The sequence below is a fragment of the Plecotus auritus genome, assembly GCF_963455305.1.
Source record: "Plecotus auritus genome assembly, chromosome: 1".
Taxonomy (NCBI): Eukaryota; Metazoa; Chordata; class Mammalia; order Chiroptera; family Vespertilionidae; genus Plecotus; species Plecotus auritus.
Genome location: NC_137770.1, coordinates 14,526,814 through 14,553,998, shown reverse-complemented (window position 1 = coordinate 14,553,998; position 27,185 = coordinate 14,526,814). Strand labels below are relative to the sequence as shown.

General features: G+C 49.0%; 1 protein-coding gene across 8 annotated transcripts in view; it reads right to left on the bottom strand.

Annotated features, from left to right (window-relative positions):
• Nucleotides 1-27,185, bottom strand: part of FOXN3 (forkhead box N3) — a 368,404-nt gene that overhangs the window by 187,617 nt on the left and 153,602 nt on the right. For 6 of the 8 annotated variants that reach the window (XM_080687002.1, XM_080687000.1, XM_080686997.1 and 3 more), the window contains one exon: nt 20,015-20,571. In XM_080687002.1, the coding sequence (XP_080543128.1) occupies nt 20,015-20,557 (543 nt within the window). In that variant the 5' untranslated portion in view covers nt 20,558-20,571. Of the gene's footprint in view, nt 1-20,014; nt 20,572-24,021; nt 24,269-27,185 lie in introns of those variants that run through there. The other 2 variants (XM_080686999.1, XM_080687003.1) reach the window with 2 other exon arrangements.

Genomic DNA, 27,185 nt, shown 5'->3' with positions numbered 1-27,185 from the left:
TCAAAACTGAGCCCTTAGGAAAGAACGGGTTGGGGTAGACGGAAGGGAAAAGGAAGAAGGGCCGATGTGAAGATAGCACAAGCAGAGGACCATGCCTGCGGGTTTTTGTAAAACAGACAAGGACCTGCCTGTCTCTGGAGGTGGGCATGTGGGGAGAACAAAATAAAATTGAGAGTTAAATGGGTTAAGACTCTGAAGGATCCAGAAAGTCAGGGCGGAGATGGGAACTTACTTCCATGGGTGGCAGCAACCAAGAAGGACACCTGAGCAGAGGATACGGTGGTGACAGTACTTGGGCCACAGGGGACAGAACCTGGAGACAGGAAAAGCCGCACCATCAACTCACCGATGGAGGGTGGGGCCTCAGGCAAAGTGTGGAACCTGCTGGGCGAGGTCCAGAGGGCCAGGTGCAGGGCTCTGCTCTTTCTGGGTTCTCAGTAGACAGATGACCAAGGACAGAAAGAATCAAAGCCAAGTGCCAGGTTCAGCACCAAGGGAACCGGAGGATGGGGGTGCCACTCACCCATTCAGCAGAACTTTAGGAGTTTCCTTTGCAAGAGACCGTCCTCCGTTTGGAGGACGGACACAGACGGTAAACAAGGAACAAATGGATGTCTAGGTGCACCTGGCTAAGTGCTGGGGAGGGAAGGCCCTGATGGAGCCCAGCAGGGGGCTTAAGGAAGCCCTCTTGGAAGAGGCATCATTAAAGATGGGAAGGTGGCAGGCCAGGTGAGAAGCAGGATAACCAACATGGAGATGCCTAAGAGACTACGGCAAAGCCTTTGAGGGTGAAGACAGGATGAAGCAGGATGGATTTCAGACATCAGAAACAGAGCTCTAAGGGTGGCTCCGGGGCCACAGCGTGCTGGCCCGGGACTGCCCTCTGATGCCAGGGGGCATCCACAAAGGAGAGTCCAAAGTCAGGTGACCCAGAATGAGAAAATCCAGGGAAGCTGGACATCAGAGGCACTGGGAAGGGGATCAGGGTGACTCGGGGCTGACCTCAAGGATGCTGAGAAACTGTTATCGGGGAAGTTCCAGTGGGCAGGACAGCAGCAGAGGGGAAACTTACAGATCTGCTGGGTTCCCATAACAATCCTTTTCCCATCTGTGGTGCTTTCCTCAAAGTGAGTTTGCAAGTAAAATGCAGAAAAGTAAAAAAGTGTATGTTACAACATACACCTCACAAGCATAAAGGCGTGTTCCTTCTCAGAGGGCTTAAAATAAAAATTAAAATTAAAAAAACAAGGACAGGACGATTATGAAATCCTTAAACAGACCTACCCTTTCTGACTCCACAGCATTTCACACACACACGCCCTTTAATTTTCCTCTTTCCCTCCAGGCCCCAGGACTCCCCAGTTACCCAATCAAGGCCCACGAAATACACCCAAAGATTCCCAGCTCTTTCTCAATGGGTGTGTTTAGGAGAATTATGCTCTTCCTAACTCTTACTATTAACCTCTTCAATTGATTTTTATAAAACAAGGGCAAAGTACACAAACAATCCAAATGATTACACACACACACAAACGTGCTACAGAGATAAAGCTGTTGAAACTGATGCATCGGCTGGCAGGCTAGGTGGGATGGCTGGGAGTGTTCACTTGATGATGCGCAGGAAGGGAAATTCGCATTCAGAGGGTGGTCTGCAGGTGTCAGCACGTGATGTCAGCAAGCCCATCACGGAGGTCTCACAGAAATGACCCGGCTGGTCGTGGCTACACAGGGGACCCCTGCCCTCGGCCTTTGGCACAGGGTTAGTTAGACCTAAGAAATAGTAAGTTTTTTTCCAACTAGACAATTTTATGAAATAAAGACTTTTTTCAGTTTTGTAAACCATAACAAATTTTGCACTGGGAATGTTTCCAGCCATATGTTTGAAGAGCAAATATATATACACACAATGTTTTAAAAGTATTAAAAAAAACCACCCTGTTACTTTAAGAAAATGATAAAGCCGTGAAATCCACTAATATATTTTTCAATCAGGAGACTATGTTCAGGGATTTTCTCTAAGCTGCTTTTTTTTTTTTTTAAGAGGAAATCCCAACCCACACAGCAGACAATTTGCTTTTTCTTCAAACTGACAACACTATCATTTTGTATTGGATACTAGAGAATTCTTATTATTGAATGTGCCTTTATTCTAGGGGGGAAAAGCCTAGCAAAATAATATACACAGTATTACAGAAAATAAAAATGGCACAAGGAAGTTCCAAAGTAATTGAATCCACGCGGATGACCCAAATCTCCAGAAACGCCCTGAAGTCCCCGCCATTCCCAGAGGTGCCCTGAGCGACACCGCCAGCAAATTCCCCCAAAGTCCTCGCAGACGGAGGGATGGCCAGCTCGAAGGCACAGCCCAGACTTACATTTAGTCCAGTTCCTCGCCAGAGCCCCTGCCCTGAGCAGTTTTGGGACGGGGGGTCCCTGACGAAAGAAGAGAAACTCCAAGCTTCAGAACGGGTGAGATGACAGTGTCCCTAGGCAGGATCTCCGGAAGTTCTCTTTCTGGCTGCGAAGCGTAAGAGCAATTCATCCCTCCACAATCCAGAGAACTGGCCGGCAGGGTACTGCATTTACTTATTTATGTTTGGTCTCCTGGGGCCAATTAAGGAGGGTGAGGACTCTGGGGGCGAGAATCACCTTGAACCCAGGGAGCAGCCTGGCCGCCCATGGCCAGCCCAGACTGACCTCAGCTTTCAAGGGCGGCCGGCGAGTCCTCCTCCGCCAACAGCAGCCCAGCGAAAGGGCACGGCCGCTGCTCAGACATAAAATGCTGTCATAACAGACAAATGGAAGACACTCGACAAAAATGCCCTCAGATGCTTAGAAAAACTGAGGTCGTACAAACAGAGTCCCTGGGAATGGAAGAGCCGATGCATTAATAATTCTAAAGGGATCCAGCCAGCCCGTCCGCTTCTGTACCAAGAACACAGGTGATGTGAGCACTCGCAGTTGTACACACTGAGTCTCAGGATTTTAGGTTTCCATCAAAGGCCTAAGCACACGTTATTCCAAACAAGAGTCCCTCCAGGGCCAAGGTTTAGATCCGCTCAGAGCAGAAATGTTGGGCAGGCAGGGCACCTAGCTGTGCCAATTCAAACTGATCTCTAGGCGGTAAGAACCACTTGCAGGTTCAATGCATCTAAGACCCTGCTGTGGGTACGAATGGCAAGTGAGTGGGCGCCTGAGACAGAGGCCTGGGGGGCGATGCAGCCCCGGATGGTGAAGGACGAGGGAGATGACTGGGACAGGCCCGTAAACACCTCACACTCTAACCAGGGAGCGTGAGCCTAGAAAGCAATTCTGTCAGGAAGAGCACCTTCCAGAAAATACGGTGGGTTCTGAGAAAGTGAGATGCATGTCCTGAGTTTAAAAGAGGATTTTCAAATAAACCTAAGAAGCTAAGCCTTCCTCCTGCTCCATCACCCATACACCTTCTCCTAAGACAGTGGTCGGCAAACTCATTCATCAACAGAGCCAATTATCAACAGTACAACGATTGAAATTTCTTTTGAGAGCCAAATTTTTTAAACTTATTCTAATGTCACTTCTTCAAAATAGACTCGCCCAGGCTGTGGTATTTTGTGGAAGAGCCACACTCAAGGGGCCAAAGAGCCGCATGTGGCTCGCGAGCCACGGTTTGCCGACCACTGTCCTAAGAGAAGCAATGAGAAGAGCCTTTTATAAAATGCCTTCATTTAGAGAAAAGAGGGGAGGTGAGAGAAAGGAAGAAAACACCCTGGGACTTATTACACATCATTTCCAATAAAGAAAAGAAAGTTCGAGTGCATGACAAAATTAGCTACGGTCCCAGAATAATGACCCCCACGGGTTTGTGCCACTGTGCTTCCCCGCCTGCAATTTGTGTAGCAAATATACAACCAAAACCCTTTAAAATCTCCCCATTTTGTCATCAAGATCCATGGTCTCATTCACCATCAACAACTGAAGAGGAGCCCGGCCAGTGTTGCTCAGTGGTTGAGCATCAACCTATGAACCAGGAGGTCACAGTTCGATTCCCAGTCAGGGCACATGCCCGGGGTTGTGGGTTCGATCGCCAGTAGGGGGCGTGCAAGAGGCAGCCGATCAATGATTCTCTCTCATCATTGATGTTTCTATCTCCTTATCCCTCTCCCTTCCTTTCTGAAATCAATAAAAATATAAGTATTTTTAGAAAACTGAAGAGGAAAACCAGCCATTTGCCCCCTAACTTGGTCAGGTTTCTCATGGACTGGAACAGGGGTGTTAGGAGTGGGGAAGGTCTAACCTCGGGAGGTGAGGGTGCAGGATCCTTCCATCACCAGCCCCCACCCCCACCCCCGGCCTCCGTGCAGCCACAGCGCCTGTCCAGGCTGAGCTCAGGCCCCTTCTCGGCAGAAGGACACAGTCCCCCTGCACATCCCAAGTCCTTTTGGTCGGACTTTATCCTAAAGTCTTTTGTGGAGGCAGAAACTCATTGCTACTTCGTTCTGTTGCTGTAATAGGGTCCTAGGGTTCCGGTAAAAAAGTGGCTTCAAACAATAGACATTGATTCTCTCACAGTTCTGGCTGGAAGTCCAAATTCCAGATGTCCGCAGGGTCGGTTTCCTGTGGAAGTTCTGAAAAAGCAGGTGTTCCACGCCCTCTCCCAGCTCCGTGCTGCCAGCAGTCCTGGAGCTTCTTGGCTTGTCGACCATCCCTCAAACCTCTGCCTCCCCCTTCCCAGCATCCTTCCCGTAAGCGTGTTTGTGTCTCTCCTGTAAGGACACTGACTATGCTGGATTTAAGCGCCCCATCCAGTATACCTTCATCACAACTTGATCATGTCTACAAAGACCCTATTTCCGAATAAGGCCACATCCACAGGTGCCGACTTGGGACTTCCACATCTTTTTGGGAGAGAAAATTCAACCGCAGCGCATGCTTAGACAGGCGAACACAGGGCGTCATGAGGAATCCAACACTGACACTGCGTGAATAAACTGCCACCTCTGAACAGATTTATCTGAAAACCTCCCTGGCTGTCTCCGACTCGCCGAGAGTAACCGATACCTCAAGCAGCCATGGCCAGGTGACAGGCATGAACACCCACCTAAGCTGCACACCTCCGCACCGGGGTAAACAGACGGTGCCAAGTGTGTCAACCAAGTAGTTTGCACAGAGTAAAAAACAGACCAACTAGGATTACGTGTCATAAAACTCAACCACTGCGAAGAAAATAACCATCTGGCAATAAATCAAGTCTGCACAGACGGCAGGCTTGTCTGGAATGGCGGGGAAAGAGGAGCAAAAGTGAAGAGAAAGCCCAGGTGTGGCCTGCCTGTGGGAGAAACTTGGGGAGGAAATATGAGGAAAATCGCACATGCCCTTCGTAGCCCCCACTTGGCTAGAAATGTATTAAATGCTTTCTGGTAAAGGAACAACATGGTCAAGAGAAATGTACAGAGAGAAAGAAACCAGTAGCCCAATGTGGACAGGCCTTGCCTAAGCAAGCCGGCCAGGTACACGTGTGTGCCAACGGTGCCCGCACGGCCACGCACACACCTACAATCCCCTTTCCACAGGGATAGGATACTTGGCACTGCTGCTCTCTAAACCCGAGGTCCCTTGAGCACTGAGAGTGCTCAGAAGAGCTGGGTCCCAACTGCTGACTACAGGACACAGGTGAGAACGAGAGACCCAGGGGGCCCAGAGAGCCCCAAGATCCATGCAGGCACAGCTAGTGAGTCCCTACCTATGCGACTTCACAGGTTTTTTTTAATACGTTTTCATTGATTTTTTTTTCTTTTTTTGCTGTTTTCATTGGTTTTTAAAGAGAGAGGAAGGGAGAAGGACAGAGAGAGAGAAACATTGATAAGAGAGAAACGTAATTGATAAGCTGCCTCCTGCCTGCCTCCTACTGAGGATCAAGCCCACAACCCGGGCATGTGCCCTGACCGGGAATCAAACCCGTGACCTGTTGGTTCCTGGGTTGCTGCTCAACCACTGAGCCACACCGGCCTGGTTCGTAGTTGTTGTTTTTTTAAATATATTTTATTGATTTTTTTTTTTTACAGAGAGGAAGGGAGAGGGATAGAGAGTTAGAAACATCGATGAGAGAGAAACATCGATCAGCTGCCTCCTGCACACCCCCTACTGGGGATGTGCCTGCAACCAAGGTACATGCCCTTGACCGGAATCGAACCTGGGACCTTTCAGTCCGCAGGCCAATGCTCTATCCACTGAGCCAAACCAGTGAGGGTGTGGTTCATAGTTTTAATCACAATGCAGGTCACTCCCAACACAGTCCCGTGGTTCCCAGATGGAAAGGGTCTTCTGCAGAGTTAGCGATGAGAGGATGGGTCTTCCTTCCCACTCCTGCCCAAAGCCTTTTGTGAATCACAGATTTCTGCACAACACTGCTGTGTAAGCTGCCACATCCAGTCCTGTGCTTCGGGAAGAAATGTTCTCGGCACACCGGTTTGTCTGATGCTGATCTGGACCTGGACCTGGTGGTCATCCTAAGTGTCTGACAAAAGCAAGGAGTGAGGATAATATATCTGTGGTCAGGAGTTTGGGGACTTTGAACCTAGGCTAACTCTAGGCTAACTCAGCGTACAGATTAACGACTGAATAAACTCAGTGAATAAACACAGTGGGCCCACACAGAAAGTTTACTGAACTGAGTGAAGAAATCTAAGGCTCAGAGAGATCCAGGAACTTGCCCAAGGTCACAGAGCTGGTTGGTGACCAGTTAGCTCTAGAACCCAGATTCCCTAACATCAACTTCGGCCCGCTGTGCACCACCCCAGCTTTCTCTATTAACCCTCTCTGTGCAACAGATGCCCTGTCAATCAACTCATACAAAAACCAGGAGTCAGTCACCTCTCCCCTCCCCTCCCACAGCACCTTGCATAGGTATTCTAAGTCATGTTGCATGTGTACTTAAGCCTCTCTCTTCCGCTAGATTGGAATCATCCTTGTTTTCCTGTTGCCTAGCACAGTGGTCGGCAAACTCATTAGTCAATAGAGTGGCAAACCGCGGCTCGCAAGCTGCATGTGGCTCGCGAGCCGCAGTTTGCCGACCATTGGCCTAGCACAAAGTCTGTTTATAAGCATGCGATCAACACCTGCTGGGTAAATGAATGAGTTATGAGAAACTTCCAGGCACTGCACAGGAGTGGAAAGGATGGGGAGAAAAACCTTTAAAACAAGTCAAAGAACCAGAGATAATGAATGTAGACTTAATCAAGACAGATCCTTAAGTAAGGAATCTCACAACGGTCCTCCAATTACACCACTTCTGGGCAATCTGCATTCTCTATGCATAATGTCCATATCAACAAACAGAATCGGGGCGTTTGCTCGCCAGGAAGGAGCTGTGTGGCATCAACAGTTACAGTCCGAATTAGCAGGTAAACTCAAAATAGCGTCCACAGACTCATTCAAAGACTAAAATTCAAGAACATTCTGAGTACTTAATAAAACAAATATTTGATAGAATTGAGCATATTTTCAAAGGTCATGAACAGAAATGATACATCGCTTATAAAAAATTTACTACATTCAGTGACTCAGAATAACACACGTGAAGGAAAATAGATCCCATGTCAATGGCCGCAATCCACGTCTGTCTCCAATGAATCAGAGTCCTTGAGGAGTAAGTGAAGCAGTGAGATGACACAGGGAAAAAAGCATCAGACAAGAGGCAGCAGAGGGGGCTCTCCGACCGGATATACGGGATTTTAGCAAGTCACGTGCACTATTTGGACCTCAGATGCCTCATCTATAAAGCCACAACATCTCCTAGGACCCCAGTCAAGAGATTTCTATACCCCGTCCACAAATGAACATCTGCTGAGCTCAAGTTCCCGTTAACAAAGTGACAGACCTTTGGGTATTATCTACAAGGAAGTCAATTCCACAGGGCGGGGTCAACTCTCCTGTTTCATTTGAGCCACCTTTTTCTCCAGCAACTGTAAGACATTCTTTGGTCAGCACACTGGATACTAAGACTTGGATTTTCTCTCTTCCTTTTGTACTTCTTGACAAGAGGGTGGTAGCAATGGCAACATGGAAGGAGGCGGCTGTTGGCCAGGGAAAGTTGGCAGAGGCAGATTATCTTGGCAAACCCACAGTATTATAGTGGGCTGAGAACAATTAGAGACCCATGTCATCCTAATAAGAGAAAGCTACTCTAAGAGGACAGCAAACCTTAGTAACAGTAAACACTCAAGTGTTCCCAAAGAGCTGAGCCTAAGTTTACTGTAAGATACTTGAATTGGTGGCTATGGCCTATCCATTCTCTCATAAGGTATTTCAAGGGTACCTACTAAATGCCAAGCAGCATGTTGACGCAAAAATGGACAAGATGTGCCCCGGCCAGTGTGGCTCAGTTCACTGGAGCATTGTCCCCATGCACCGAAGGATGGTGGGTTCGATTCCCAGTCAGAGCATATACTCAGGTTGCAGGTTCAATCCCCGGTCAGGGAGTGTATGGGAGGCAACCAATTGATAGTTCTCTCTCACGTCAATTTCTCTTTCTTTCTTCCCCCCCCCCCCCCCCCGCAATTCCTGCCTGCCTCCCTGCCTGCCTCCCTCCCTCCCTCCCTCCCTCTCAGTCTCTCTGAAAAGCAATGAAAAAAACATCCTCAGGTGAGGATTCACAAAAAAGAGAGAGAGAGAGAGAGAGAGAGAGAGAGAGAGAGAGAAAGATACATCAATCGAATGTGGGCCTTCTGTGGACTCTCATTTGAACAAACCACTGCTAGATTTCTTTTTACCAGACAACCGGCTAATCCTAAAACAGACTAGATCGGGGGTAATAGAAAAGAATTGTGGGTATTTGATTTCAGAAGTGATAATGGTTCTATGGTTGTGTGTGCAGGCATTCTTATGTAGCAGAGGTACATTATGAAATACTACAGGCCCGGTGCAAAAATTTGTGCAAGAGTAGGCCTTCGCAGCCACGATCCTGCGGCTGCAGCCCCAGCTTCGTCTGGAAGGTCATCCAGTCTAATTAGCATATTTTGCTTTTATTATTATAGACTAGAGGCCTAGTGCATGAAATTCATGCATGGGGGGGGGCAGGAGGGGTCCCCTTAGCCCAGCCTGCACCCTCTCCAATCTGGGACCCCTTGAGGGATGTCTGACTGCCTGTTTAGGCTGGCTCCCAACCACTTGAGTGCCTGCCTGCCTGATTGCCCCTAACCGCTTCTGCCTGCCAGCCTGATCACCCCCTAACCACTCCCCTGCCAGCCTGATTGATGCCTAACTGTTCCCCTGCCAGCCTGTTTGCCCCTAACTTCCCTCCCCTGCAGGCCTGGTCACCTCTAACTGCCCTCCCCTGCAGGCCTGGTCACCCCTAACTGCCCTCCCCTGCAGGCCCGGTCCCCCCCAACTGCTCTCCCCTGCAGGCCTGGTCTCCCCCAACTGCCCTCCCCTGCCGGCCCGGTCACCCCTGCCATCCCCTGCCTGCCTGGTCACCCCTAACTGCCCTCCCCTGCCGGCCATCTTGTGTCCACATGGGAGCAGCCATCTTTGACCACATGGGGGCGGCCATCTTGTGTGTTGGAGTGACAGTCAATTTGCATATTACCTCTCTATTATATGGGATTATATAGGATTTGTAGCTACAACTATAAAATTCCTGGGATTTCCTTTAAAATAATCCAGCAGAGGGGGCAACAAGGGGCATAAGGAGACGGCATGAAACGAGAGGGTCAGTGCTGATGTGGGCGCCCAGTATGGCTGCACTGTCCATGATGGCCCATGATGCCGCAGACCTGAAATCTCCCACCATCAAACGTCTAAGAACGGCAAGCATCATAAGCCCCGCGGAAGGGTTTGGACTTGATCCCTCTAAGCCTCGCTTCTCAGATTTCACTGTAAAGAAGAATCATTTGGGGAACTTGCTTAAATGCAGATTCCCAGGTAGCGCTACCAGAAATTCTCCTCCGGTAAGGCTGGGCTATGGCCCAGAAACCTGCATTTCTAACGAAGACTCAGAGCCACTCTCCGAGGCAAACCACTCCAGGTGGAAGGAACCGCCGCTGGCTGTGACAAACAGGCGGCACCGCGTTAGAAGGTGCTGCGGGAGGCGGCCAGCGGAGGGAGGAAAGGGCAGAGGAGGCCCCTGCAGCACTCGACACACAACGGAGACCAGCGCATGGGGGTGAGGGGGAAGGGGCAGCCAGAGACATTCAGGGCAGAATCGGGGGCCTTGGCACCTGATTGGTTACGGGGTTAAAGAAGAAGGAAGCATCAGGGACGACATAAAGTGCTCCCCAAGGACCAGGTCTTACACCTCTTTGTGCCCACAAAGCACCTAGCCCAACGCCTCCATACCCAAGAACTCAATGTGGCTGAAGGAACAAAGGAATGAAATCACCTCCTTGACCCTGTTTCCTACACAACTACAGGGGCATTGCTGTGCTTACCTAGGATGCCAAAGGGGGAGAGACGTCACCATCGAAACAGGAAGAGGGGAAAATCCACCCAACGCCAAAAAAAATGAGCAAAATCCACAGGGCAGAGCCGAGGGGGCGAGTCACTCATTCTATTCCTATGAATTCCAGAATGGTCCAGACATTAATGGGAAGTAGTGATATCAACAAAGAAAAGCAATGGTCCGTGAAAACAGGATCATTTAAATAAAAACAACTAACTTCCCAAATCTCTCTCTTTCTCCCTCACGAACACCCTACTTCAACCAACAGGGTAAAGGAAAAACAAAGACGTCTCAGATCTTGATTCAACATCTGGCTGTGTCACCTTAGCAAGCCATGGAGTTTCTCTGAGCCTCTGTTTCCCCAACTGCAAAAAGAACATGCTATCTGCTTTACCATGGTTGGGAAGCGCCTCACAGAATTCCAAACGGTTCCCATTTCCACACTCAGTCTTCCCCCATATGCATCTCCACCCCCATGTCCAACCTAAACCCGGTGACTCCAGTGACCTCCTCCTCTCTCCTGTCACCAGCCCCCTCGTGGCCACAGCTAATGAAATTCTGTCTCCTCTCCAGGGTTCCCAATTTCTGCTAACCTTTAGGGGTCTTCTCCTCTGGAGTCCCAAACCATATAATGGGGTCAGGGGTCAATCCCCTTGACAATTGGCAAATGCCACTCTTAACCTGCCTGGTCTCTTTTTATCTTTGCCCCAACTACTCCAGCCAGAGTTCTGTAATCTCTGTATATCTCCAGTTCCCAGCATAGAGTAATTACATTTTCCCCATGTTGAAAATCTCAATGCAGTGACCCGGGCTGGTACACAGTGGTTAACAAGACCATTACCCAATTCCTTGATCTTGAAAACCAGGACAGCCTGTACTGGATAGCTGGCATCTATGCCTGTCTACAACAGGGGGCTAGGGTTCGTAATTTTTGGTGATCACTCAACCCTATGATTACAGGCAATTTGAGGGCAGCTTGCAGGAAGAAGTAGCCACCGAAGAAAAACTTCGCTAGTTTGGGAACCAGCAGCCCCAAATTTATGGATACGAAATGCAAGGAAGATGAAGCCATCACAGAGATGGTAAAGAAGCAGGAAAGGGGCTCAGGACAGTCCCAGAGTCCTCTGGTATCCTCATCTCTGTCACCTGTGAGGGATGTCCTGCGGGGACACGAAGAGAAACACTCCGAAGTTCCTTCTTATTTTTATTTTCATCATGAAAAAATGTGTTTGAAAGACCAAAGGCTTTCCAGGAAACATTTCAGTGCAGGCATGTTTCAAGCCCAAGCCCCATCCCAGACGAAGGGACAGTCCTAGGAGCTGTCTTGATCCCGGGGACCCTGCCCCTGGGTGACCAGGGCTGAACATCTAATCCAGAAGTCGGTTTTCGGCTCTCAAAAGAAATTTCAATCGTTGTACTGTTGATATTTGGCTCTGCTGACTAATGAGTTTGCCGACCACTGCACCAGGAGATCCCTCTTGTAATCTATTTCAACTGACAGCAGCTGCTTTTGTCTGATTTATTACCTCTGTAAGCCCTGCCTTCGGGAAAAGGGAGGGCCTGCGATCTCTTTGAAAGCAGGGCTGATTTTACACAGGCAGGGCCAGCGTGTGCAGCCCTACATCACGGCGCCCTACGTGATGCATCTAAACTAGTTTGGTCAGCTTATCCATTCCCTGAAAGCAGGGAAGCCACCACATCAGCAACTCCGTTGCTAAGGCAACTGCTTACTTTCCATATCAACTGCAAGCTTGTTGCCATGGAGACGCATATACAAGAAAAATTCCTCTCTCCAGCCAGGGACCAGATGGCAGGGAACTCGCAGAAGTCATGGGTTAGGTAGGGGGCTTTGCTAACCAGGATGTTTCCTGGAGTGCATTTCTCTCATCCTATCGGAGATGCTGCTGGCCCTGAGCACTTTTATAAGTTACACCCTCATTACCAAAAACAATGATTTTTCTCTTCTGTTTGCAAAACACTACGGGCGGAACTACAATAACTACAGGTAAGCTATTTTTTTCAATGATTCTGAATCTCTTCCTCTAAACACAAACCTCTTTTGTTTTCATTTGCCATGTTAAAATAATACCCCAAAACGAATTCTCTAGTCAAACACTAGTGGAAATATAAAAGAACTGAAATAGAAGTTTGATTTCACCTCTTTTCTGATGGAGGCTTAATCCAGAAATACTTTTTAGTTTTTACCCACTGAGCAGCAATAAATTTGTCTATTGAGCTTGAAACTCACATATTAAATTTCCAACTTGAAAGTGCCACTTAAGATGTTCAAAAGCCATCTCAAATTTAACGTGGTCAAAAGGGAACGTTTGCTCTAACCTCCACCCCACTTCCCAATCCACTTCTACCCACATACCTTCATCTGCAAACCCCAATCCCGGTCCAAACCAATGTCATTTCCATCACCTCTAACCTACCACTGAAACAAGCCCCAAAACAGATGTTTTCCCCTTATGTCCCTTTAAACGTCTCATTCTCCTCTCTGTAATTCACTTCCTACAGGCTCTTGGGCATTTCAAGCTACAGCCACCTCAGGGCCTTTGCACTTGCTGTTTCCTCTGACCAAGGTCTTTGCATGGCTTCATCCCTTTCAGTCATTAAAGACACAGCCAGTCACCTCCTCTGGGAAACCTCCCCCCACCCCCAGCCCCACCCCTCTCTAGTACATTACCTTGTTTTACTTTCTTCATTCATGCATCACCACTATCTGATACATATATGAATCTACTGTTCTACATGTGCCTCCCCTCGCCCACCCTTTGCCCCCATGGATAGGGGAACAGGCAGGGAACGGTCACAGGTCAAAACTGCATCCACAGCCCAGCATTCTGCAAACGTGTGTGGAGAGGATGAGCCGCTGCTGAAAACGCTTCTAAAACGACTGCAGCTACTTCGTTCTGTACGTGCAGAGTCTAATTTTTACTTTGCAAAACTAAGGCTTCTGCAGGGTCTCTCAGAATCATGGCTATGAACAGAGGTTCTTAGTTTACATAACTGCATCTATGGAAGATTCTGGAAGGAACTCAGCATTCCGTGAAGTATTCCAGGAGCACTGAGTGTGACTCCGCACCCCAGTTCTGCCGCACTGCCTGTGCTCTGGTTCCGGGAGACTCTGGGGTTCCTCCCCTCCACAACAGCCATGACTGCAGTCAGCGCGCACGTGACCTGGCCTCTCCTATCCTTCTAAATACGAAGTACGTACAAGCGTGCTGCTAGCCGACTGTTTTCTGCCTAATGACATGCGTTAAATCACCTGTCGGCCCTGTCCCTAGAGAAGGACCTTCAGTCACAGCCTTCTGGGAGGCACTTCACACAGCTCCAATAAATGGAAGGCAGCACTGAACTCAACTCGACCCCACCAGGCCCAGAGGGGAACCCTACCCACCAGCCACCAGCCAGAGAAAAGGAAAGGAGAGTAGCTGGAGAGCCCCTCCCCCTGAGGACAGCACAGTCACTCTGCCGTATTTACTGGTCTCCTGCTGAGTTCACAAGCAAAGGTACTCAAACAAGTGTGCCCGAAGCACTCTCCTTCCCCTCCCCCGCCCAGACTGCATTCTGTTCTTGGAACTGGGTAATCTCAGACAGCAAACCACCAAGTTCTTATTAAAAGAACAACTTTACACCACTCTCTATCTTCAACCATATATTTCCTTGCTTTTCTTCTTATCATACTTGGCACAGAATACATCATCACCTCTATCAAGCTATTGCTTTTGAAGATTTTTAAATGCAATTTAACCAAAATATCTTGAGGCAAAACCTTAACTGAAATGTTTACAAAAAAAAAAAATAAAAAATGGGTCTGCTTTAGTTAAGTTACTAGAGCAATTTAAAGTTCTCCCCTTCCTATCTTAGTTCCCCCACCAACTCCACATACTCATTATTTACATAACATCCCAGGCCACATATCTCTCACCTTCCCTTTTCTCTGATACTGTTCCAGCACATCCCTTGGGTCCAGCAACATTCATCTCCGAAGTACCCAAACCTCTGTGGCAGAAAACCCCATGCATGCTTAGTAACAGAACCAACATTGTATCTGGGATTGTTATGGGCCCAGTTAAAAGACTACCTTTCCCAGACTTCCTTGAAGCTAAGAGGAATCATGTGACCAAACGCTAGCTGAAGAGATAAGAGCAGAGTGTGGGGTTTCTGGAAAAACTCCTTACAATTGCAAAAAATAAAAATAAAATAAAACCTTTCTTGTGCATATGTGTGTGTCTTTTCCTGCGTTCTCTTTCTTGCTTCCTATAATGGGAACAAACTAGCTGATGCCATCCTGGACTGTGAGAAGGCCTGAGGAACGAACAGTTGGGCAAAATGACAGATGGAACAGGGTGGGTCCTCTGTCGACCAAGACCTCCTTTATGTGACAGAGCAATGCACTTGTATGTTTAACTCACTATTATACAGATTTTTCTACAACAGTCAAATTTCATCCTAACTAGTCCATTCTTGATCTTGAGCTCATTCCCACAGCAGAAGAAATCTTTGTTAACAATTTACTCACGTGCTCCCCCAAAAGGAATATTCAAAACCTGCTCCTTGCTGTCTTTCATCTCAGCTGCAAATGGCCCTCTTGGGGGAAGGGAAGCTTCCCTGACTAACCTCAAATGACACCCATCACTTACTGATCTGCTTCCTCCACTTGTGGTGGTTTATGCTTTTTATTTTGTATCATGTCTCCTGTTTTCCTGGAATGTAAGCTCCTAAAAGGCAAGAACCAGATCTCACTTTTTATTTTAACCTTGGACATCACCAAATAATTCTATTGAATAATAAGCAGAGGGTGCTTGAAGTCCCCCAAACTATAAGTAATGAGATCCTGAAGGCCTACTAATATGGAGGCATTCCACAGGAACAACCTAAGTAAACCCCTACAGTCGAGAAACTTCGAGTTGGTGTGGAAACAAATGTAGGCAAGGGATCCATTGTTACAGGGACACTGAGATGTACTCACTGGGAAGCAGCAAGTCAGTTAAAAATGACAAGGGTGGGAATAAGAATAAAATTCTTTAAGGGTGCCTGAAACCAAAGTGTAAAAACAAAAGGCCTGCCTGTAATAAACACAGTATCATTAAAACAAATATTACATTAGGCTCTCAAATATACGTATCTTCCATACAAAAAAAATGTCCGTTGGGAAGGCCGTGGGATTGTCTGTGAAATCTAAAACCTGCCATCACCTTGCCAAAGTTTAAGAAGAACAGTAAGATGACCAAGGGCTCCGCGAGAGAGTATGGAATAATCCAAAGAACCCATCACTATTTGTGAAAGAAGCAAAACGCATGACTTTCAAATAGGAGGTCAGTGTGCCAACTTCCTATGTTATTTACTGCAGAGAATTATCCTGCAGCGAAAGTGATTTCAAAGGGAAATCCCAAAGCCTCTTCAGCTCAACAGGGGAGGTGCTGAGAACAGTTTCTTGCTGGTCAGATATGCAGGCAGTACATCAACGAAGAAGCATCTCATAGACTCATCCAGGTACCACAAAGCCCTGCCCTAAAGAATGCAACGTTTTCTGAACCGTGAATGTGGGGAAAGACTGGATAGATACATCCATAAGGGCCTTGGACCCAAAAGAACCAGCTCAGGGAAGAAACAGGATCATCTCTTGCCCCAGAGACCACTCTTACACACCTCATCCCGTTTTTGCATGTCCCGCCATCCAACATTACCCTGAGTTTTAGGAATTTGCTCATCAACGCCAGACCGCACAGTCTTTCTCTTTCAAAAGAAAATATATCTTTATTGATTTCAGGAAGAAAGGAAGAAAGAGAGAGAAATATCAATGATGAGAGAGAATCACTGATTGGCTGCCTCCTGCATGTCCTACACTGGGGATGGAGCCTGCAACCTGGAGATGTGCCCTGACCGGGAATCGAACCATGGTTCAAGCATGTCAAACACAGCTGGCAGATTGTGAGTTTGACATGCTTGTCCTGGTTCATAGGTCAATGCTCAACCATGGAGCCACACTAGCCGGGCAGACTGCACAGTCTTTCAGAGATCAATGTGTGTGTATGTTTGTTAAAGTGGCAAGAGGGAAGTTGAGAAAAAGCACAGATAAAAACACACATACCTGAACCATAACTGCCCTTTACTCTCATTCATAAGTAGTCAGAGAGGGTAGTACTTGCTAATCTTATAGTCCTAACTAAGGTCTTTTTTAAGGAGGTATGAGACTTAACATCCAACTCTGAAATTCTACCTTGATTGATTCGGGCAAAGGTCCTCAATTCCATGGTTAAAAAATAAAAATAAAACTCTCTTAAGTTCCTTCAAGATATAAAACCAAAAAAAGGGAGAGACAGAGATAAAACAGAAGCAAAACCATTTATTCTCCCTGACTTGCTCATTCATGAGAATATGTTCTTGATGGAATCTCAGCACTGGAAAGAACCCAAAAGCTTCTAGTTGAGGGAGTCTCAAATCTGGCTACAAGTCAGAAACACGCGTGAAAACAGCTTCCTGGGACCCCGAATTTCCCCAACCCACCTCACCCCCACTGAATCGCAATCTCCAGGGAGGGGCCGAGAGACGGCCATGGATTTTAAGAGCCATGCGTGATTCTGATGCAGTCTGGTACGTTCCCGAGTGCCAAGGTCCCAGCGACACACTTGTCCGGAAGGGTACAGGTTCCAACCCTCAGGGACAAGGATCACACGGCATTCTGTGTTCTCACAGTTACGGCAAGTTTAAAATCGTGTTCTACACTTTTAAATTTTTGAAAAGCGCAATGCCCAAGTCTGTGAATACAACGTGCAAGGCTTCCATGCTCCCCTTTGCCTACCCTATTTCCCACCAATATTCGGGTGAACTTCGCCGCTCTGCAGCCGAACCTCAGTGTGGGAGCTGCCGCCAAGTAAAATCCCCTGGGGAAAAAACAAGTTTACCTGGAGAGGTGAAGGAGGGTTCACTGGGCAAAGTGTCAGGGAGAATGCCTCCCGCTTTGCTGAGCTCGCCAGAGGACAGGAAGTCCCTGGCAGGCTAGGTGTCTCAGAGTGGCCCCCAGCTGCCCCTAGGGCAACCCCAGAAAAGAGGAGAAAAAGGGAAAGAAAACCCATACTCCTTGTTTTGTTTTCAGAGCACCACAAACCCTGGGAACAAACTCTCAAGGCAAAACTGATGGCATCTGATCAGAAACATGTCAGTGCAGGTCAGCAGTGTGGCTAGGAAGCCAGAACTCAACATTTCATAAGATTCAAAATCTTCAGTCCTTCAAGCTATTCCCTTTCAACAGGCGATATCTGCATTTATTCAGAAGGACTGTCACCCCTGGAGGGTGCATCGGGGAGAGGGTTCTCCAGGACAGACCATCCTACTCCCGCCTGCCACCCCTGCGGCCGGAGAAGCACCCAAGCAGGCCCTGCACACTCCAGAGCAGCTCACTGAACATTTCAGCGTGCTTGCTGAATTACCAGCAGGGCTGCAAACAGCGAGACCCGGGCACGTGGCAACTTGCACAAACTAAAAGCCAACCTAACCTAAACAGTGACATGTGGCTTTGGGGGACTGAATACCACTTTCTTCTCCACATTCTACCCTGAAATTGCTTTCTAGGACTTTCCCTTTCTCATCACCAGGACCCACCTATGTGGGAGCTTTTAATCCCAGACTTGGCTCTTTACAGGAAAGCAGCGAATTTTCTCTAAGTTCAAAGAATGGTCTTAAAACACTCAACTGAGTGCCCTAGCCGGTTTGGCTCAGTGGATAGAGCGTCGGCCTGCAGACTGAAGGGTCCCAGGTTTGATTCCGGTCAAGAGCATATGCCCAGGTTGCAGGCTCAATCCCCAGGAGGGGGAGTGCAGAGGCAGCCAAACCAATCAATGATTCTCTCTCAATCATTGATGTTTCTCTCTCTCTCCCTCTCCTTTCCTCTTTGAAATTAATAAAAAAACAAAAAACCACTCAACAGAGCCAAGTTTAGAAGCTGGTCTCCAAATGCCCACCCTGAGATGGGGAGGGGAGGAGGAAGAGAAGTGGACAGCATGGACACCTGGGGACAACGGCAGCACCCGACAACTTTACAGGTAGTTAACAGTATGTAAAAATAAGGCCCTGGCGAAGGACGGGCCCGGAACACAGGAATGCTCACACAAGAACACCGCCCTGAGGCTTCACCTGCACCAGGGACCAAAGGCAAAGCTCCCAGTGTCCGCAACTTCCCCTTCCCAGGCATCGCCCCTCCTCACACCCTGCACGCTGCCTACTCCCCACCTTGAACGAGGAGAAAAATGGCTCCACCACCTCCTTATTCGTAATCACCATGCCCATGACAAGCAGAATTTTGTCAGACTCGAGATTCTCATGGAAACAGCAACAGGTTTCTGGAGAGGAAGAAAGTGAAGGTCCCAGCCCTGCACAGCAGCGGCTGACCCCACACAATAGCGGTCCTGTGTCTGAACCTGAACTTCAGAGAGGGGGAATGCAGACCATCAGCACTATTAATGAAAAACAAAGCTGGAAAGCAGTTTCACGGTCACTGTGGAGAGAGCGCTTTCTGGCCACTCGTTTTAACTGTGGCAGCATTACCTCTCAGAACGCCAAGGTAGATCACCATTTTCTGTTCCAGCTCTCACAGCTGGCCTGCTTTCTCCTGTACCTGCTATATCGTTATGAGAAAGGCAAAGCAGATTATTAAAGCTGTTTCCTTCTCGTGGACCACGAAGCTCAAAAGCTTTAAAATCAAACTTCAACCTTTTTTTAAGTCAGTCTCCAGTGGGAACTTGATTTACCCTGCGCTAATTTTTCCTATTCAGGGAGTTCCAAAGCTGCCAAACACTTAGGTAAACACCAGATTTCAAAAGTCACCTGGGCCCTAGCCAGTTTGGTTCAGTGGATAGAGCATCAGCCCTTGGACTGAAGGGTCTCGGGTTCAATTCTGGTCAAGGGCACACCTTGATTGCAGGCTCGATCCCAGGCCCCGAGTGCGGGAGGCAGCCAATCGATATGAGAGACACATAGATGTTTCTCTCTCTCTCCCCTCCCTTCCACTCTCTCTAAAAATATCCTCTGGTGAGAAATCAACTAAACAAAACAAAAAGTCACCTGGGCAATTCATGTCTGTCTTTGTTTGGTGCATAATATGCTCAAGTATGACACCTCCCAATGTCCATTACTGTCCATGTGTTCCAGGGTCCCAGAGAGACTGCCCTTCTCCAAGTTCAAATTCAGAAAGAAAATCGATGCCATTTTTCTCTAGCCCTTTCTGGCAATTCTCCTCAAAAAATATATTCATACACCTCATGGTTAATGGCTGCCCCTTTGTACTGTAAACCCAAACTGACCCGTCCACATTGAGGGAAGAAGCAGGCAGTGTGCAAACCACTGTTTCGTGATTATGTTCAGATGCCACAGTGGGAAAACCTCAAGCCAGCACAAACACAAAAAAAAGCATTTAATTAATATGCATAAGGAAGAGGAAGTTTACAACTAAATGAATGAAATCAAAGCACCCATTTATAAATGCCACTTCAGTGTGGGGACTTTACAATCCTTAACAATTTGTTAATGGAGAGAAACTAAAAATTTTAGAAAGAAAAAGGAAACACTCGAGTTCCAGACACGGAGACTTACCTGACTCCTCTCTTTGTCCACCTTCTTAAAACACTTATTCAACGACAAATTATGTCTCACTGAGTTTTTCCACCCAGTAGGTGCATTTGCAAAATACGGGAAATGTTCCAAGATCCAGTTGTAGATATCCTTTACTGGCAGGCGCTTGGTTGGAGAGTCCTCGATGGCCATAAATATGAGGCAGCTAAAGGAGTAGGGGGGCTTGCAGTTGGGGTTCTGCCTGGCATCGTAGGGCATGTCAGAGTGGGCGGGGGACGGGGGCGTGTCATCGTCCAGGTCTTGGACGGGGCTTACGCTCCGGAGCACCGACTCCCCGAAGCTCTTCAGCAAATTCTTGCTCTCGTGCAGCCAGTTCAGGTTGGTCAGCTCCTCATCTTCCATGGCCCCCTCTTCTAATCGGATGTCGGGCAGAGAAAAGTCGAGGTCATCGTCTTCCTGAAGGGCCTTGGAGAAGCCGCTGCCCCGGTAACACTGACTCAGCCCACGGGAGACGCTAATTCCTGAGCTTTCCGGCTTCTTACTGGGAGGCATGACTGGACCCATTTACGTGAAGGCTCCTGGTAAACACAGTCCACAGAGAAGAGTCAGTGAAACCCAAACCGGAAAGGCAGCTGAGTCCTCCTAGTGCTTTGGTCCCCACCCCCACCGCTGCCCCCTCTATGGACCCCCTTCCACACAGGAACACACCTCATAGCTCCTACCCCAAGGAATGCAAACCCGCAATTCTACCACATAGAGATGCACAGGAAGTAAAATCGGTCCATCGTGCATACAGCTCAGTGACTGTCACCCCCTCAACACATCAATACTGGAAATATCTACAGCACCTTTAATGTGCAAAGGCACCATAAAAGAATGGGAAGTCCATATGCCTTCTCCCTGGATCTACGAACACTCTCACTGGGACCCTGGGAAAATCAGTTATTTCTTGCTGTCTCAGTTCATCTATTACACATGAACATACATACACAAGTAAAAATATTTCAAGCCTCGTGATCAAACTCTACCGAATAAGCTCAATGCACAACCCCTCTCTGTCGCTTCGGGTCATTTTCAAAAAAAGAAAATGTTAAGTTTAAGGCCAGTGTTTTCAGAGTTTCCATACAAAGACCATCCATCACAATGACCCCCGAATTAAAACTATGGCCACAAGCATCAATTTGATAAGTTTTATTTGATTCCGCCCCACACACACACAAGTCATGATCAAACACTTAATTACATTTAACTTTAATTACATTTGAATTCTGTGGATTCGAACTAGAGCAATAAATGCATTTAATTTTATTGGGACACTACATTCTGAACGAAAAAGTGAGGAGTGCAGACACCACACAAACAAATGGAAATACGAAAGACAAGCCACGAACTGAAATGAGGATTGGTGAAAAAAGTCAGGAGAGCAAAAGGGCAGCTTCAAGAAAGGCAGGCAAATTCAACAAAAGTTGCTCCAGGATTCTCTTCTGCTGCCGCCCCCATTTTTGTCAATGACCTAGAACAGGGAGTAAAATATCTGATGAGAAAAGAAACTGAGGAGGTGGCGAGTCCACAAATAGAATGACCCCGGCACACACAAAGCTGTTCGACCCCCGGGCACTCTATGTAAGATATAAAGAACAGTGAAGATAATGAAGAGAGGTCTCCCACTCTCCGGCTGGAGCGCTCAAACAATGTGCTTGGTTTAAGACGCGTGTCTGTTTTATGTCCCCCCCCCCCCAAGTGAGAAGATCAAGCAATCTATCCAGAAAAAAAAAAGAAAAAAAAAAAAAACCGAATACATCAAAAGCAAAGAATATGATTACTCTACAGCTCGAAACATCCACTGACACTACGCCTAAAACAACTGCCACTTCAGCTGGGGACGTTCTAGAATGGGATTCTAGAAAGCACCGTGTGGGAGCACTACACAGCCAACCCCAGAACCAACCCCGGGTGCACCCTTCCTCTTCCAAAAGGTGGACAAACAGAACTTGCTGACTGAAGGCCTGGGGGGAACTCTCTAGAACTATCTGAGATGACCAATTCCAAAGAAACTTTTATGGGCATCGAAGTCGCATGGAACAGGGCAGTTTGCATACCTCAGGTTCAGCCAAGTTACTATTTCTTTCTGTCATGTACTAACCTGAATAGCACATGACACATTTTAAAGAATAAGCTAGTATCTTGAGGCTTGGGGGTTTACAGAGACCAGACTGATAATGCTTTTACCTTCTTTATAAAACAATCAAAACTAGGTATGTCTCTCTCAAAGTTTCCTCAGATCCCAATAAAAAAAAACACACGAATTTCTGGATAACTAGGAATATCCACACAGTAGAGTACAAAAGAGAACTACTATCCAGCCACTGAAGTCAACTTGAGCTCTAGACGAAAGTTTTTCATCTTCTGAGCTTCCAAACAGGAAAATTATATCATGGCTGACAGTAATTTAATTGCATTGTTGCTATGACAACATGCTGCTCTCTTTTCTTTTTAGTTTGTCAGTAGCTTCCCAAAGGAACTAACATGCTATTCTCCATGTTTCCTTTTGTTTTAAACTAACATTGCCAGCAATATGGTTTTCTTAGAAAAACGGTTAAGAAAACAGGGTTACGGGGTTCAGTTCCCTTGGATCGTTTGCCTGTTTTTGTCTGTCCCCCGCCCATGCCCTCCAACTGTTAGGACATCCCTATAAACCCGTGTTCTAAAGCAACAGTATCAACAGCTGCTGATCACTCCAGTTCCATTTTTAAAAAGTTCCCAGAAACCACAGCTGAGTTTTCCATTATTATACTCAAACTACATAATTCGCCAAATCTTTTTCCCCCCAATTTTTTTTGGGGGGGGAGGGGAGTGGGGGAAATCCGGGATCATGTGAATCTGCAGTCAGACAAACATCTTGAATCTGCTGCCAAAAGGGTTGCTCCATCATATACTCAAATAGTTATTCACTAGTGGCCTCCTTACAATTTCTCAGTTTGCTATTGGTTGCATTCCCGCAACACACACACCCTCTCTTTTTTTTTTTTATGACTTCTGTTTCTTTATCTTTTTTGCTTTTCAATGGAGAAAAAGGCAGCAGGAAAGTAGTTTCTTGCCCGCTCTCAGAATGTCTCCAAATAACTGACAAAGACATTACTGGCCCAGCTCTGAACAGATGTTCGAAGTGAACTTTAAAAAGTTGAGAAATCCTCCCCAAGCCTAACAGGGCAGTCGCGAGTTGGGAGGGGGATAACCAAACCCCCCTCCGCTTGCTCCGGCGCGCACGCGCGCACACGCACGCGCTCCACTCGCATCTACTGTACTTGTCAAAAACATTTCAAGGGGACCTGCGGGAGCGGTGATTGGCTGCGTCTTGCGTCAATCAGCGGCGTTGCCAAGCAACGGGGAAACTGCTCTTCTCCCCGCATACAGGGCAATTGGGAGCTCGCATACCTTCACTGCTGGTCAGATGTCATAAACCTTTTATTGGCTGCACCGCTGCGAACCTTAAAAACACATCAATAAAAGCCCACCGTCCCCCAACTTCTCCAGGACCCAAGGAGGGTTTCAAAGAGGGCCGGGGTGAGGAGGGGTCGGGTCTCGGGGAGTCTCGGGAGACGCTCACTGCCAGTGCCAAGCTTGCACAGTTTGTGGGGGAGGGTATCTTTGTTAGGAGCCTGTTTCTCATCTTGGGGTGTCCCCTGGATCAGTACCCTCTCCCCCCGCCCGGAACGGCGGGGATCCTTTCTGTCCTCCGCAGACAATACCAACTCTATTCCTTTTGGGCGTCTTTTTGGAAACCGAGGCAGCGGGAAAGAGCCCACACGTCGGGGCAGGAAACTCTTCGGACCCGGCAACTTCCCCGCTCTGGGGCTCCCGTCTCCCCACCCGCCCTGGCTCCCGCCCCGCGCTCTCCCCCAGGAACTGCGGAGTCCCTCGCCGGCCCAGAGCGGCGCGGGCGCCTCCAGGACCGCCTTGAACAAGCGCCTCCGCCCCGAGTCACCCAATCCCGCTTCGGCGCCGGCCCGAGCGCGGAGCTAACTCACCTGGCCGGAGCGGGGCGCGGGGGCGCGGGGGCGCCGCTGCCCTTTAGCGGGAGCCGACAAACTTTCGCGGGCGCCCAGCGGGCATCGCTTGGTGGCCCGGCTAAGGACGCGCGGGCGCGGCGCGGCGAGCCCGGGGCGGCGGGCGGCGGGGGGCGGCCGCGGGTGCGGGCGGCAGGGGCGCGGGGGTCGCGGCGCGGCATGGGACCTGCGGCGTCCAGCCGGCGCGCAGCGCGTCCTCCCGCCGGCCCCGCCGCTCTCCCCGCCCCGTCCCGCCTCCCGCTCGCCTCCGCCGCGGCGCGTCGGGCCGGGGCGCGTCGAGCGGCGAGAAATTGTTTCCACTGCAAACAAAAAAAGGCGACACATGACCAGGCAGGAGGAGGGGAAGCGCGGGGAGGGAGGGGAGCGAAGGGGAGGGACGGAGCGCAGGGGGCGGAGGGAGCGGGAGAGAGGGAAAACGTGGGCCGGGCCGCGGGCGGCTTGGGGCGCAGGGTGCGGACCCGCCGGGACCAGCCCTATCCGCTCCCCCGCACCACAATCGGCCCCTCGCCTAGGCGCTCCCAGGTCGCAGCCGGGAACTAGGCCGGGCTGGGCCGCATGGATTCGTCTCCCGCGGCACCGCGGGGCGTGGGTGACCGGCTCAGGGTTCCACGACCCGAGGTAGCCCCGACCGTGGGCGGCGTGGCTGGTGGGGCCAGAGGCGCACGGCCTGTCTCTACCCCGGGTTCAGGCCACGCGGGAGGGCCAGCTTTGCGCCGCTGGCTACGTGTCTCCGGAACGCTACTACCCCATCCGCATACCTTACATGGCTCGAAAGTAAAAATAAAAAGAATTACGATGCGGGCGAGGCTTGCAAGGGGGAGAAGAGATTCCACTTCTCCCCAACTAAGGCGTCCTGGCGGGACTCCCAGGGCCTTCCCCAGAGCTCCCCCAGCGCCCACCTCCTGCCCCAAGAGAAAAGGCACAAAAGCACCGCAGTCTCAGGCCCAGGTGGCCGGCTCCCCTGGTCGAGTGCAGACGCCTTTCTGCCAAGGGAGGGACGGTGGCCATTACGGATTACAGCGCAAGAGCCCCATCCTAAAGGCCACGCCAGTAGAGCCTCCCCAGTGGGTTGTGCTCAACGCCCGACCCACTTCTAAACCTCTAGCGAAAAGCTTCCTCTCCTTCGTATTAGGAGCTCTCAAGAGCCCGACAATTCACAGGGGCACCCAGCAAATAGCTCAGCAACCACTCCAAGTCTTTAGGTTCCTCCCTAAAGCATGGCCACCCGCTGCTGAAGTCACACCTAGTAGCAGCCTTGGAGAGGAGAGTCCTACAGGACACCCTGGTGGTGACATAAATAAAAATGTTTGCACAACTCTCCCACGTAGCCAAATCAGCAGGTTGCAACACAGAAGAGAAGTCCAGGTCACTCCTGCCACCCCGACCTGAACCCGCGGGAGCTATCTGAAAACTGCAGAACCGCCCGTAAGAAGGCCCGAGTGATCTCCCTCAGAAACCTCTCCAGCTTGCAGTACTTTATAACCGAGCCCAAGGGGGAGAGACAAGTCCCACAGGGTGTCAGAAGGTTTTTATTGTTTTCTTATTTCAAAAAAGAAGGAACCCCCAATCAATCTAAGAGTCATTCCCCTTAAGATGGTGGGTGGCAAGTCTTCAGCAAGGACTCTCACCACAGGCCTCCTTACTTACCAGGACCATGGCAAATCTCAACCACAAGATGATTCAGAGGTGGAGGCCTAAGGGCAGCTGGAGTTCATCCAGCCCCACCCCCTTCATTACTGAGCCCTGGATGTGACCTACCCTGAGCCACCAAGCAAAGGTATGAGGTCAGAGAAACAAACTAGATCATCTCTGAAGTCAGAACTGGTAACAAAGCCAGGACAGGAGCTCAGCCTAGTGCAGGTCCCACCCCTCATCAGCATATCAGTGGAGGGCTGCATCTCCCATCAAAGGAGCCCAGGGGAGAGACCTTTGTCCTCACACCTTACCAGCCAGGACTGGAATGGTCAGTGATGAGGCCCCCCAACTCCCAACCACACTCACACCATAGCTGGAAATCTCTTTACATTAAGTAGAGGTGGCATGTTATTTCCACCCCAGCACGTTCCTTCTTTCTCAGAGTTCAAACCAAGAGGATGTGATCTGAAGGTTATTGCACGTGTCATTCTTTCCGTGCAAGCTGTTAGCCTCCAGTGACTGAACCAGACATCCCAGGTGAACAAAAACTTAAAAGGTGAGCAAGCCTTGGGCCAGGAGAAGCCATAAGCAGAGGGTGGAGTGTGGTGAGGTAAGCTGCCTTTTATTAGCTCGCCTTCTTCTTCTGGGTGGTGTTTTGTTTTTGGTTTTTGGTTTGTTTCTAGCATTCTCAAGCATATTTCTTAAGTTCTCTCTCTGCTATTACAAATGTGGCCTGAAGTGTGGACCAGCCAGGCCTGATTTGGAGGGCAGAGTACACATGTCTGCCAGCCTGTCAGCCTGTCTGTCTGAAATGGGGGATCCAGCCCTTTACTGAAAGCTGGGCTGTGCAGAACTGAGACGTCATCATCAGGTAATTTTTGTCTCCATCTCTCTCTTTCCATATTATTTTTACTGCTTCCCTCTACAAAGCTGCTCCACACTCCTCCCTGCAGGCTGGCTTCCTCTGCTCCCTCACCAAGTCCTGAGGACCTTCTGACTTTAGCACCCACCACCTTCAGACTGCCTCAGTCTTCCACAAGAGCTCAAATTCTCAGAGAAATCATCTGATTGGCTTAGCCTGAGTCAGGTGACTCCTCCCTTCTGCCCACCCCCTCCAAATATCTGAGGCAGGGGGCATGGTGGAACCATCTGGTACAACAGGACTAGGGAGGGGAGGGAGATGACTTTGGAAAGAGGATATCTAATACAGGTGGGTGGCTGTTTGACCCGTGGAATTGGGGGAGGGGTATTACAGACCTGAGGTTCTCTACTAGGGATACCCAGGGCCCCGCCCCAAAAGATCAGAATCTCCTAGGATGGGTCCCAGGCATGTGCATTCTGAGTCGGCACCACATAGCACAAACTGCTGTTCCAGGTAGGAGAAATGAATGGCACAAACAGATTTATCAAATATGACTTGATTGTATTAGAAGATGCATTTGTTCACTGAACAAACATTTACTGAGTGCCTACCAAGTACATGGAACTGT